The following is a 12,651-nucleotide window of genomic DNA, read 5'->3' as shown; positions in this document are numbered from 1 at the left end:
TAGTCTCCTGCTACACACAGACCCAAGATTCAGCAGATTTCCTGGGAGGAAGCTGGCTGTGCTCTCGAGGCTCCCAGTCTCTGCTGAAATCGCTGCTTTCTCCGTGCCTCAGCAGCAGCGCTCTATGGGCACGAGGTGGTGAGATAGATGCTCAGTCTCCTGTGGGTGCCAGGACCCTAAAGACCCCCAGCTTTTGTAAAAGCAACTGCAGAGCACAGCTCCCCTCCACAAGGGTTTTCCCTCTGGAGTCTTAACTCTTCTAGTTATCTTTGCTGCCTCCCACAGATGTTTTCTGCATTTTATCCAGTTTTTAAAATCATTTTAGGCGGGAGTGCCGGTCTGCCACCAGTACTCTCTCCTATTTGGAAGCAGAGTCCCTTACCGTTATGCTTTTAAGATTCATCCTTATTATTGTCTATAGTTGTAGCTCATTCATTTCAGTTGAGGAATGAATATATCAGAATTTACGCATCCATTGTACTGTTGATGGACATTTAGGTCATTTTCAGTTTTGGCTATTATATACAATGCTGCTAAGAACATTCCGGTGTGTGCCACCTGGTACATTAGCATGCATTTTTGTAGGGTACATACTTAGGAGTGGAAGTGCTAGGTCTGGGATTATGCATATCTTCACATTTATCAGATAATGCCAAACTTTTCCAGTTTACACCTACAGCCCATCAGTGTGAGTCCCACCTGCTCCCTAACATTGTCAGGCTTATTTTAATTAGTCTGGCGAGAATATGGTAGTATTTCTTTGTGGAGTTAATTTGCATTTTCCTGATGACTAAGCAGGTTGAGATCTTTTCCTGTTTTTTCAATCACTTGGGTTTTCTCTTTTGCTAAGTACTGTTGAATCTTTTGCACATTTTTTTATATAGGGCTGTTTGTGGGAATTTTTTATGTGTCCTGGATACCAGTCCTTGTCAGTGACACGTGCTGCAAGTGTCTCCTACTCTGTGCCTTGGCCCGCTCACTCCTGAATGGCAGCTTAGTGAACAGAAGTTCCGTCCAACTTCACCTTCTTTTCTTTTATGGCTTGTGCTTTGCATGTTCTCTTTAAGGACTCTTTCCCTAGGCTGAGATCATGAAGCAATTCTATTATGTTGGGAAAGCACTGTCATTTTGGCATCCACATTTAGATCTACCATCCACCGGGAATGAGCTTTTGTGTATGTGTGGGGATGGGGCCCACAGTCAGTTTTTTAAGAGAGAGAGCCATTCTTGTTCCCACAGTGCCACCATTCTTCTGCAGTGCCACCTGGGCCATAAATGGAGTTGTCCACACATGGATGGGTCTTTTTGGGGTTCTTTGTTTTATCCCATTGATTATTCTGTCTTTATGCCAATATCACACTCTCTTAATTACTGTAGCTTTATAGTAAGTCTTGTCATCCGTGGAGGAAGTCTTGCCATCTTGTTTCCTTCTTCAAAAGTGTCTTGGCTAGTCTTGCCCTGTATATTTCAGAGTCAGTTTTAGAATCAGCTTCTCGGGTACCACAAACATACCTGTTGAGATTTTTATTATCATTGCTTTGAACAGTTTGAGAATTAATACCTTTCTATTATTGAGTCTTCCAGCACATGGACGTAATATATCCCTCCATTCATTCTAATCTTTTTCACTTTATCTCAATAATATTGTATAATTTTCTGTGAGGAGACTTTGCATATTTTTGTAATACTTATTCTTAGGTATTTGGCATGTTTATTTTAATCTTACTGTAAGTAGTATCGTTAAAATTTTTTATTTACTGTTTTTGCTGGTTATATAGAAATCAAATGGTGTTTGGATATTGTTTTTCTATCTGGCAGCTTTTCTAATTTCACTTATAAAAGATTTGTAATGTACATAGTCATGTTATCTGCAAATAGTGACAGTTTTTATTTGTTTTACCTCCCCCCCCCCCCATTGCTTTGTCTGAGACTTTCAGTAAAAAGGCAGATGTCCTTGACTTGCGTCTGCTCTCAGAAAGAAGCTTTCAGTATCTGACTATTAATGATGACATCTCCTATAGGATTTTTAAAGATGGGCTTTATCACGTTAAGAAAGTTCCTTTTCATTCCGAATTAAGAGGGATTTTTAAAATCATTTAAAATCCTGAATGATTGTTAAAGCGTTTTACTATTTTTCACCTTTATTCTGTTAATATGGCAAATTATGTTGATTTTCTGTTAAACCTCTTTGCATTCTTGAGATAAAACTAACTTGGTCACGATGCATTATTCTTTTTTATATATAGCTGGATTCTGTTTGGGAATCTGTATGTATTATGATTATTAACATTTTGAATTGACCTTTTTACATAGGCAAAGACAACGTTTTGAGTTGAATATTTTTTCTCATTTATTTCTCAGGTCCCACAGTTCACTTATTTCACAATGTTGCAACTGAGTTGAGAGTTACTTACAATGAAATTTGAGCATTTATTTGGAAGGCATGGCTGCTGAAACTGCATGTGGTTGTGCCACAGGAATTTGAGAGGGGCTAAATTACAACTTCTGTGGTACACTGCATAGGGTAAACGTTAGGGCTGCTTCGGGTGTTGAGAGTGGACTCAGGTTTTTCTATATTCCTACCCCATTATCACCCCTGCCTCTGTCTACCTCCTCAAACACCTTCAAGTCTTCTTCACTTTTCCTTTGTCTCCCATCTTCCTCAGTGAAGCTCTCCCTTGCTAAGCATTCACCAGCGCTGGACGCTGCACATTGAGACTGCGTGCCAGGAGGGGAAATGTGGTGTGCAGAACCTCACAGGACTAAGGGCTGAATCCTGGGGGTCCAAATGTACCACTCCAGCAGTTGATGGCTCTGGGCAGGTTACTTAACATCTCCCTGTCTAATCTTGAGTGAAAAGTGGAGATGAAAATATGACCCACCCCATGAATTGTTTTAACAGTTAAATGAATTGTATGCCACTCTTATAAGGGATGTAATTGAGACATATTTAATGACATGAAATGCATTTACAATGCAATGTTGATTGAAGAAAGCAGGGTGAAGTATGATCCTATTTCTTGAAAATTACGCACATACATGTATGTGTGTGTGTGCATGTGTGTGTGTGTGTGTATACATATGTACCTACATAACAGAAAGAATGCTAACTTTTTTCTGCTGGCTTTTCTATATTCTATATTTTCTATAATAAAATCCTGTTTTACTTATGTGTTAAGAAAAATAAATCTATAAGTTGTTTTTAAGAGAAAACTGTGATGTTCATTACAGCATTGTGCAAAATGGTTATCATTTGGAAACTACCTGAACTTCTAGTAATAGAGTGATGGTACATTATAAGATATTATGATTGCTACATTAAAAGGTTAATTATTAGTTTCTTAAATTTTACTTTGCTTAGTATTTTTATTTTATTTTAGGCAAACTTTGGAGTCGGAGTTTAAAACTGGCTTATACTCTACTTAATAAACTGACTAGTAAGAATGAGCCACTACTTAAACCTGGAGACAGAGTAAGTAACTAGAACGTAACTTTATTGGAGTGAGCAAAAACAGAGACCTAAAAATCTGTTTCATTCAAGTCAGTATTCTATCAGTTGGTTAGACTTAGAGCATTAATAGAAGGGATTTAAAGTCAATGAAAAATAGGAAAAAATATTAAATTTGGAAAACGTTTGTGATGATGTAGATAAATTGATTGCTTTTTATTCTCCCTCATTGCCCATCCACTGATTCTTCTTTCTTTCTCTTTGACTTCATATATGTTGATGCTAATAAATATATTAATATCAGAGATTAATAAATGTTAAATTTCCAAAGCTTAAGTTTTACGAGGGAACGCTGAACTTACTTTGAAATTCTTTGTACTTTATATTCATCTCCTTTGCTATCCATGTGGCCAGGCAACCCCCTCTGCCCTACCTGCCCAAATAGAATGTGGAGGAGGCAGAGGCTTAGTTCTTCATCCTACACTGCCCAGCATAGTTGGCAGTAGCCACATGGAGCTATTTAAATTAACCAAAACTAAATAAAATTAAAAATTCAGTTCCTCAGCCACATGAGCCACATTTCAGGGGCTCAGTAGCCACCTGTGGCTAATAGCTGCCATGTTTGATAGCTTGGAGGCAGAACATTTCCGTCATCGTAGAAAGTTCTCTTGGGCAGCGCTGCTCTAGGCAAGCTGAACCAGACTGGAGGAACCCAGGCATACCAGAAAGTCCAGGATGGAAAACAGGAGAATATGGTTAAAATCAACATACTTACCAGTGAAATCCCCTAGTGAAGAAGTTTGCCTATGGTCAGATCACCCAACAATGGTAAGTTGATGACAAGCTGACACAGAGTTTCAGGCAACTCTTTGAGTGTCTCACTCTCTAATATGAACCAATAGCCAAGGACATTTAAAGAGAGAAACTTCAATGTGAAGGAAAACAACCAAAAGGCAAAGAGAAGAATAGAAAAGGGGGAGAGAGGGAGAGAGAGAGGGAAGAGAGGAGGAGGGAGAGAGGGGGAGGGAGAGAGGAGGAGAGGGGGATGGAGGGGAGGGAGGGGGAAAGAGAGGGAGGGAGGAGCGGGAGGGAAAGGGGGAGAGGGAGGGGGAAAGAGAAGGAAGGAGGAAGGGGAGAGAGAGGGAAAGAGAGGGTGGGAGGGAGGGAGAGGGAGAGGGAAGGAGGGGAAGAGAGAGGATGGGGGAGAGGGAGACAGGAGGAGAGAGGTATGGAGGGGGAGGGAGGGAGGGGTGAGCTGGGAAAGAGGAAACAAACAAGCTTGGAAGAAAGCTAGATACAGAAAATGCATTTAAAAAGATTAGTATTAATATCCCTGGCGATTGAAGATGAAGATATTGCTCCATAAATCAAGAAAAAGATGCTACTAGGGAAGCCCAAGAGATAGAAAGTAGAAAGGAAAAATAGTGCAAAAATTAGACTTGATCAAAAAGGCCCAACATCTGACTAATAGGAGTTCCAGGAAGAGAAAGGAGAACAGAGAGTAGACAATATTAAAGGATAATAATGAGGCGAGACAGTATTTTAGAGCTGGAGAGCATGTTTCAGAGTGAAAGGACCTGCAGGGAAGGCAGTGGACCCACACAGAGCACATCACCAGGGATGTTGCTGCTTCAGACCAGGGAGGTAGACAAGAGCCTCCGAGCTCCTGGGGAGACGTGGCATGTCTACAAAGGGTCAGCCGTCATGGTGGCTTTGGGACTGGTCAGGAGTCATACTGGAAGAGGCCAGAGTGATGCATCAAAGTGCAGAGGGAGTATGATTTTAACCCACAGTTCTGTTTCTAGTGATTCAGCAAATGTGAGGGTGGGGTAATCATTTTCAGACATGTAGGACTCAGAAAAAAATTGGACTCCCAAGCACTTTTTCTTGGGAAGTTCCCAGAGGATGTGCTTTAGCCAAATAAGTGAGTGGGGTCCAAAGAGAAGAGCCACAGTCCCAGGATGACCGCTAGAGCCCAGCAGGACTAAGAGGATACAGGCCCCAGGGGGAGTGTGGGGCTGGTCAGCAGCTGGTGAAATTTACGGGTTTACTTGATTGGTTGGTTATTTGGAAAATACTATTGATGATTCTTTGACACATCGGGTGGAGCATTTTATTTTATTTTTATTTTATTTTATTTTATTTTATTTTTTGTGAGGAAGATCAGCCCTGAGCTAACATCCATGCTAATCCTCCTCTTTTTGCTGAGGGAGACTGGCCCTGAGCTAACATCTATTGCCAATCCTCCTCGTTTTTTGCCCTTTTTTTCCCCAAAGCTCCAGTAGATAGTTGTTATGTTGTAGTTGCACATCCTGCTAGTTGCTGTATGTAGGACGCGGCCTCAGCATGGCCGGACAAGCGGTGCATTGGTGCACGCCCGGGATCCGAACCCGGGCCGCCAGCAGCGGAGCACGCACACTTAACCGCTAAGCCATGGGACCAGCCCCAGGTGGAGCATTTTAGAACAAATTGGCCAGTGCATACATAGAAAGCAAAGCAAGTAAAAATGGTAGCTATTACCATCAGAAAGAGAAGAAATGTGTATTTGGCTGTACAAATGTAAACAGTACGAGAATGATACTTTATGATGTGTTGTGCTTTAAAATGAATCTAAGAATCACTAATTTATTTTTATTAAAAAAATTCTTCCATTGACAAAGACTTCCAGATACTTTCTTGACTTGCAAGAGAATTCACGTAGTTAGGTTAATTATAAGAGGTTTGACAAGATTATGGTGAATGAGTTAATGATCAGAGATGGGTGGCAAAACCATCCTCCTGTGGTAGTATACTTTATGAAAATGAAAAAATGCAACTCTTAAACAAATTCTCTAAAAACGTATTTTCTGTATCAGACATCTAGTCTCAAGGCTATAGGTCACAGTTCTGGGGCAACCACTATTAACATCAACTTTTGAAGGAGAGCTTTCTCCTTTTCGACAAACAAGCTTGTTAGAAACTTGATTTGCAGACCTCAAGTACAGAACAAATAAAGATATAGCTTAAATTTTGTCTTATGAGTTGGAGGATTAGTAGTTATCCATTGCTGTGTGTTCTCAAGGGCCCTGTGTTAACAGTCTGCTCACATACTATTCTGACCAGTCACTCATGGTTTCAGGCACGCCTGTTACAATATTTGGGGCTTACAAAAATCTTATTCCATGAGTAGCTTTTAATTTAGCCAGATATGATAAGAAATGGAAATTGGGATGATGGGAGAAGAGAAAGGGAGAGGAATGCAGAGGTCTAGATACTCATTACAATAACAGGAAATAATATTGGTACCCAAATATTTTCAAAAAATAAAACATAACAATATAAGCATAATATTTTAAAATGTGAGAGTAACGAGCAAAAGGAAGATGTAAAATATTTTAAAAGTGGTTGACTTGGGGAGGGGAGAAGGATGGAGCATGGGGGTGTTTTTCGTTAGTCCTTTTTGTCATTTAGAATTCTGTGTTTAAAAAAAATTTTTGATAAAAATGTAAGATAAATAAAATACAACATAATTTAAACAGTGGCAGCGTGGTGACCAGGTGGGAACAGGGTGTGGGCCACCTTCAGGACTCAGAGCAGCTGTGGGGGTCTCACGTGAGATGTTCTGTGCCCACCACCCTTCCCTGTTAAGTCTTGAGTGCAGATCTGTTCACTTAAACCTTTGGTGCTAGAACTTTTTTCTGTTGGAAGATACTTGAGATGTGATTTGATTCCGTGTCCACTTTTTGTGTTGGCACAGGTGTTTTTCCTGTGGGCTCATTGGTGGTGGGTGATGGTCCCTCACTTCCCATCCCGTTGCTGCTGCCCAGATGGTCAGAGTGGATGGGAGCAGGATCTCGATCCCACTGCCAGACCTGTGCTGGACTGCCTTTAAACCCAGAAATTTAAAATTATTTTGTTGCATGTGGAGTAAAGACCTCAACCTAAAAACTATTTGTTAAAAGTTATGTAGTTGAGGAAATTTAGGGAACAAGAATTAACCCCCAAATTACATTTCCTGAACTAAATTTGAAAAACTATAAGATAATCTAAAATGTCTAAATTCCATCTAATTAGCAGATATTCTAAAAGTTGAGATGACTGAATCATTCACAAGTAGATCTCATGATTTTTCTCTGTACTGTTGTAGGTGGCGCTGGTGTTTCCAAATAGTGACCCTGTGATGTTCATGGTTGCGTTTTATGGGTGTCTCCTGGCAGAGCTGGTTCCTGTCCCCATAGAGGTGCCATTAACAAGAAAGGTAGCCCGCTGGGTCCAGGTGGGGCTCAGGTTCCCTGAGGTGCATTCTGAAGTTGACACGTCGGTTTGCTGGTGTCTTCTCTCTCCTCTGTTCTAAGGAGCAGTCTGGCAGATAGGCGACTGTTTGACAGAGGAGAGGAGCACAGGCGGGCCAGGACTTCAGAGAGATGTTAGGTGCAGTTTTGTCTACAAATCCTCTTTTTTATGTGTCTTGTTGATGAGAGGGGCACTTAGAACAGCTATAGATGGAGATGTTATATCACCTATTTGAATTTCCCAACAGAAACAATGAGCATTTTTTCCTCTAATGAATAGAATTTGGGATTTGATAAGATTTTGTTAAACTTTTTCTCAAAACCATGTTTATTGATGATAATTTTCATTTCTTGGGGATAAATAAATGCTATAGTGATGTATTATAGCTCACTTCTCAGTGATAGTTTTGGATACATGAGATGGAAATCCTCTGGTGTTTCTGTTTGCTTACCGGCAGTTTTTATTACTGACAAATGATTAATTTGGGGACTTGCTGATGTTCTAGGAGCTATTACATTTTAGGTATACATATCAGTAATCTGATTATTGAAAGAAATACCATTTTTGGAGTAGACTAGGCATGTATTTTAGAAAATAAGAGTTTTCTATTGTATCCCAGGGTTCAGGCATTTGTTAACATGAGCACTGTCAGCAACAAATATTCAAGAATCCCAAAATAAAGTTTGCAAATAAAACCAGTATATCTCAAAGGATAACATACAGTGAACAGGTATTTAAGTACAGGGATTCTTAGGAAAAAACTAGAGATTTGTCAAACTTACAAGAAGAAAATGATAAAACTTTACTGAGGGACGTATATAAGAAGACTTGACTAAAAGGAAATGTGCATTTCTGTGTGGAAATAATTAATATTGTTAAAGGTCAGGCCTCCCCAGATTAATCTGTAAATTTCGAACACAAATCAAGTGGAAATTTCACTGCCGTTATTTTTGGAGTTTACTAAAATGCTGCTAAATGTCATTTGCAAGAAAAAACTTTGAGAAATTAGCCCATTATCCAGAACTTTATATTTCACTGCAAAAATATATCTTTTAAATTTAAAAGCAATTATATTTTATTTTTGTGAAAATATAGTATATACCTTTATAGAGTTGAATTGTTCTAGAAATTTTATGAGGGGTGAAAAAAAGAGCTCTACTTTTGGTGCATGGGCCTGTGCAATAAAGGGTCCTTGTGGCGGCGCCCTGGAGGCCTCACTCCTGCCTCGCTCTCTTCTCCGCAGGACGCTGGCAGCCAGCAGGTTGGGTTTCTGCTGGGCAGCTGTGGTGTCACCCTGGCCCTGACCACGGACGCTTGTCAGAAAGGCCTGCCCAAAGCACAGACCGGAGAGGTGGCGACTTTCAAAGGTGGGCCCCAAGGGCAAGGGGAGTCAGCATGGCTCTGTGTTCTTCATTAACCTGGGCCCTCTGGGCGCACCTTTCTAGCAAGTAAACTTTGTTTATGGAGGCTGAAGGGTCTTCAGCAAAAGTGAAGTCTCTGTTTGAGGCCTTGGTGAATCTTGCTTCTCACCTGGTTCAGTCTAGACCTGTACTGTCCAGTACGGTAGCCACCGGCCAGAGGCACCTATTAGATTCAATATAAGTTAATAGAAATCAAATGAGACTGAGGCTCTGCTCCTCAGGCGCTCAGCAGCTAGTGCTGCATGTGAGACGGTGAGGCCCTGAGTGTGGGGAGCAGAGGCCCTCTGACCGCCTGCCTGTCCTATGTTCCCTGTCTGCGCCTCACAGGTTGGCCCCCCCTCGCCTGGCTGGTGATTGACGGGAAGCATCTGACTAAGCCCCCCAAGGACTGGCACCCATTGGCCCAGGATGTGGGGGCTGGGACCGCCTACATCGAGGTAGTGACCACTCCTAACTCAGAGCACGCTAAAACCCAGGGGCTTAGGTCTTGATTTTCATAAGAGTGTAAGCTGCTGTTTTTTTTTTCTTTTTAGATTACAGGCTAAAACTTCTCCTTATGTTCTGTCTTCACCCTATAAATATAAAGTGGCATAGGGAAACTTACTGGGATCCTTTCAGGTGTCACTCTTACCTAATTCTCCCCTCACTGGCTCCCCTGGGGGTGTGGACAGTCATAAGGGAGCCTGCACACACTGTTGCACCGAGGTGCCTGCCCCAGGATGAGCCCCAACTTCAAGGGTTTGGCCTCAAGGGTCAGGGCGTAAAGTGGGCCCTGGTCTAAGGGGATGGTTGGTGAAGGAGAGACGACCGACAGCTTCTGCTTTCTAAAATGCCATCAGCTTCCATTCTGTGTGCTGTGGCCTCCAGAAACATCACATAATAGACTTTTTCTTGAAATTTTTCAGTATAAAACCAGCAAAGAAGGCAGCACAGTGGGGGTCACGGTGTCCCACGCGTCCCTGCTGGCGCAATGCCAGGCTCTGACCCAGGCGTGCGGCTACTCAGAAGGTAAGGGCGTGTGGGGTGGCTCTTCCAGCTGTGCACAAGGCACCTGGAAACTGTCACCGTATGTGTCAGATCCAGCCCTGCCTGGGGCCTCCCTTTCGTCCAGGCTTTAATCCAGGTCGTGTGAGGGGCTGGGGCTCTCTGTGCCCCTGCTGACATGTGGGTGTTAGGTCGCCCGGGCAGCCCCTTTCAGGGTTCTTTGCCATAAATTCATGTGCATGTTGATTATATGGAGTGTGAAATCCATATTCTACCAAGTCGTCTATGCCCAATGGGCTGGTTCAGTCTGTGATGCAGCTGTGGGGTGGTGCATTTTACATTTAAAAAAAGGGGAAAATTGTCTTACTGAGACACACTTTCCTATGACTGCGATTTTTGTCTTAAGTTGCTGTGCATGCAGATATACAAATGCAATCTTTGTGGTCATAGCCTATCTCTTGGTAACATTTGGTAGCCCCTCACTTACTGTTAAATATCAAATATTTAACTTAGGGAACTATTATTTAAAAAATTATAAAAACAGATACATGCTAAATGGTAGTTTTCTTACCATTACAATACTGGAATTGAACAAAACTAGAAAGTAAATTGAATGATATGTTTAAATATCTAAAATATGGGTGTTTAAAAGCAAGAGGTGGCTTGAGGGCACAGCTGAAGGTATCAGTGGAGGTTTGGAAAAGGATTTTAGATATGTTCAAGGGCCTGAATAATTTTTAAAAAATTAGATCTATCATGTCAAGTCCTGTGGTTTTCTTTTTCTTCAGGTCTAGTGCTAACCCTACATGGATCACCTGTAATTTGGGCTCTTTAGCTAACAAAGGAGCATGTGCACGGTATTCTTATTCAGAATGCAGCAGCATTTCTTGGCAGACAGACCAGACTTCTCCTTAATCCCCATTGGGTGTTTCTGCTGTGGGTGCACCTGGGGGTTGCTGTGGCCTTTGGTGGGGGACCAGATTTGTTCACAGTCCCAGGCTCTGTCCTCTGCCCGGTGGCTTCTGCCTGGCCTGGAGCCAGGCCCTGCGAGGATGTGGCCAGGAGCTCTGAGCACAGGGCCGTGCTGGGAGCCCCAGGACTCCCATAAACTCCTGTTCTCTAAGACGCATCAGTAACACCTGTTGGAGGAGAAAAGGGGCAGCTTTCTGAAGGGAAGTGATGTTTCCCGAAGGTGTAGGATGACAGGCTTGGGTGTGGGAAATGGGGAATCTGGATGTAAAATTGAGAAAGAAGAGTATCCACCACAGTCCTCATCTCTGGCTGAGACGTGTGTAGCCTCGTACAGGCTTCTGAGTACATGCTGTTCCTTATGTTTTCAGATTAGTGATCAGCACGGTTCTGTTTTAATCCAAAATTGTATGACCTACGTTTATGTTTTTCTGGTAATTTGAATAGATAACAAAGATTATTGATTAATTGGTGCACGGTATTTGGAAATCCTATATATGTTTCCTAAAACTCTTATATGTCGATGATGTACTCAGAGTTTCTCTAAAAATGCATGTGACTTGTGAAGAGTGTCACTCAGCGGTTTAACCATCTTTATCCGCTTTCAGCTGAAACATTAACAAACGTGCTGGATTTCAAAAGGGATGCTGGTCTTTGGCATGGCGTGTTAACAGTGAGTGTCGTATGCTAAGTGATCTAATGGTTGGAATGAGGGATTTCTAATGTTTCATATCAAACCCTGTTTTTTAGGTGATGTAATTAATCTTTAACTGCTGATTGACTTGAATGGTATATCTGAACTGAAATGTCACTGTTGGAGGAGCACTGATGTTATCTTTCCCGTTTTGGCGGGGTGTAGTACTCTGTGGTCTGGACACCATGTAAGGCCCGCTCCCTGAGCACCCTTGTTTCCTTCACAGAGCGTCATGAACAGGATGCACGTGATCAGCATCCCATATGCGCTGATGAAGGTGAATCCCCTCTCCTGGATTCAGAAAGTGTGTTCCTATAAAGGTAACAGCAAGTAGCATCATCACTGGATTCATCCTTCATTAAAGAAGTCTCTTTGAATTAATCTTTGGTGATTAAGAAAAAGATAAAGTCAACATGCAGAACTGCAGATGTGGGCTGAAGAGCCCTGACGACCAGCCTGTGCCGTGGCGAGGTCTGGACTCGTGGGCGCTGGCTGCAGGCTGTCGTGTGGCCTGACCTGCATGTGCAAGGCCTGGGTGTGGGCAAGGCCTGGGTGTGGGCAAGGCCTGGGTGGCCCCTTGTGGAGGACTGCTCAGTGACAGCTCTTTTCTGCAAGGACCATAGGCTTCTAATTTTATTCTCTTGAAATTTCCTTTACAATCACGTCAGTGCTTCTGATTCTTGGTATTTGAGATGGTTTTAATTTGAAATTAGGGCTTTTCAAGCCACCAGTAGCAAAATTGTTTATTCAAATGAAGAAGTCTAGACACAGCAATGGGGCTGCCCATGGGGCCTTGCCCCACCCTGCCCCCACCTTCAGGCAGTTAGTGCTTCCCAAGCAGGGCCACATCTGATCAGTCTGGA

At 42.3% G+C, this 12,651-nt stretch overlaps 1 protein-coding gene across 11 annotated transcripts in view; it reads left to right on the top strand.

The window, feature by feature from the left end:
* DIP2A (DIP2 acetate--CoA ligase A) overlaps positions 1 to 12,651 on the top strand; it is a 125,827-nt gene that overhangs the window by 67,801 nt on the left and 45,375 nt on the right. For 10 of the 11 annotated variants that reach the window (XM_087417879.1, XM_087417881.1, XM_087417880.1 and 7 more), the window contains 7 exons: positions 3,381 to 3,472; positions 7,575 to 7,685; positions 8,964 to 9,087; positions 9,469 to 9,578; positions 10,047 to 10,149; positions 11,703 to 11,767; positions 12,015 to 12,108. In XM_087417879.1, the coding sequence (XP_087274005.1) occupies positions 3,381 to 3,472; positions 7,575 to 7,685; positions 8,964 to 9,087; positions 9,469 to 9,578; positions 10,047 to 10,149; positions 11,703 to 11,767; positions 12,015 to 12,108 (699 nt within the window). The remainder of the gene's footprint in view (positions 1 to 3,380; positions 3,473 to 7,574; positions 7,686 to 8,963; positions 9,088 to 9,468; positions 9,579 to 10,046; positions 10,150 to 11,702; positions 11,768 to 12,014; positions 12,109 to 12,651) is intronic. The other variant, XM_087417876.1, reaches the window with a different exon arrangement.

Source organism: Ceratotherium simum, chromosome 27 (genome assembly GCF_057802395.1).
Source record: "Ceratotherium simum simum isolate JZ-2026a chromosome 27, ASM5780239v1, whole genome shotgun sequence".
Lineage (NCBI taxonomy): Eukaryota > Metazoa > Chordata > Mammalia > Perissodactyla > Rhinocerotidae > Ceratotherium > Ceratotherium simum.
The sequence above is the reverse complement of the archived record's forward strand: the minus strand, read 5'-3'. Positions and strand labels throughout refer to the sequence as shown.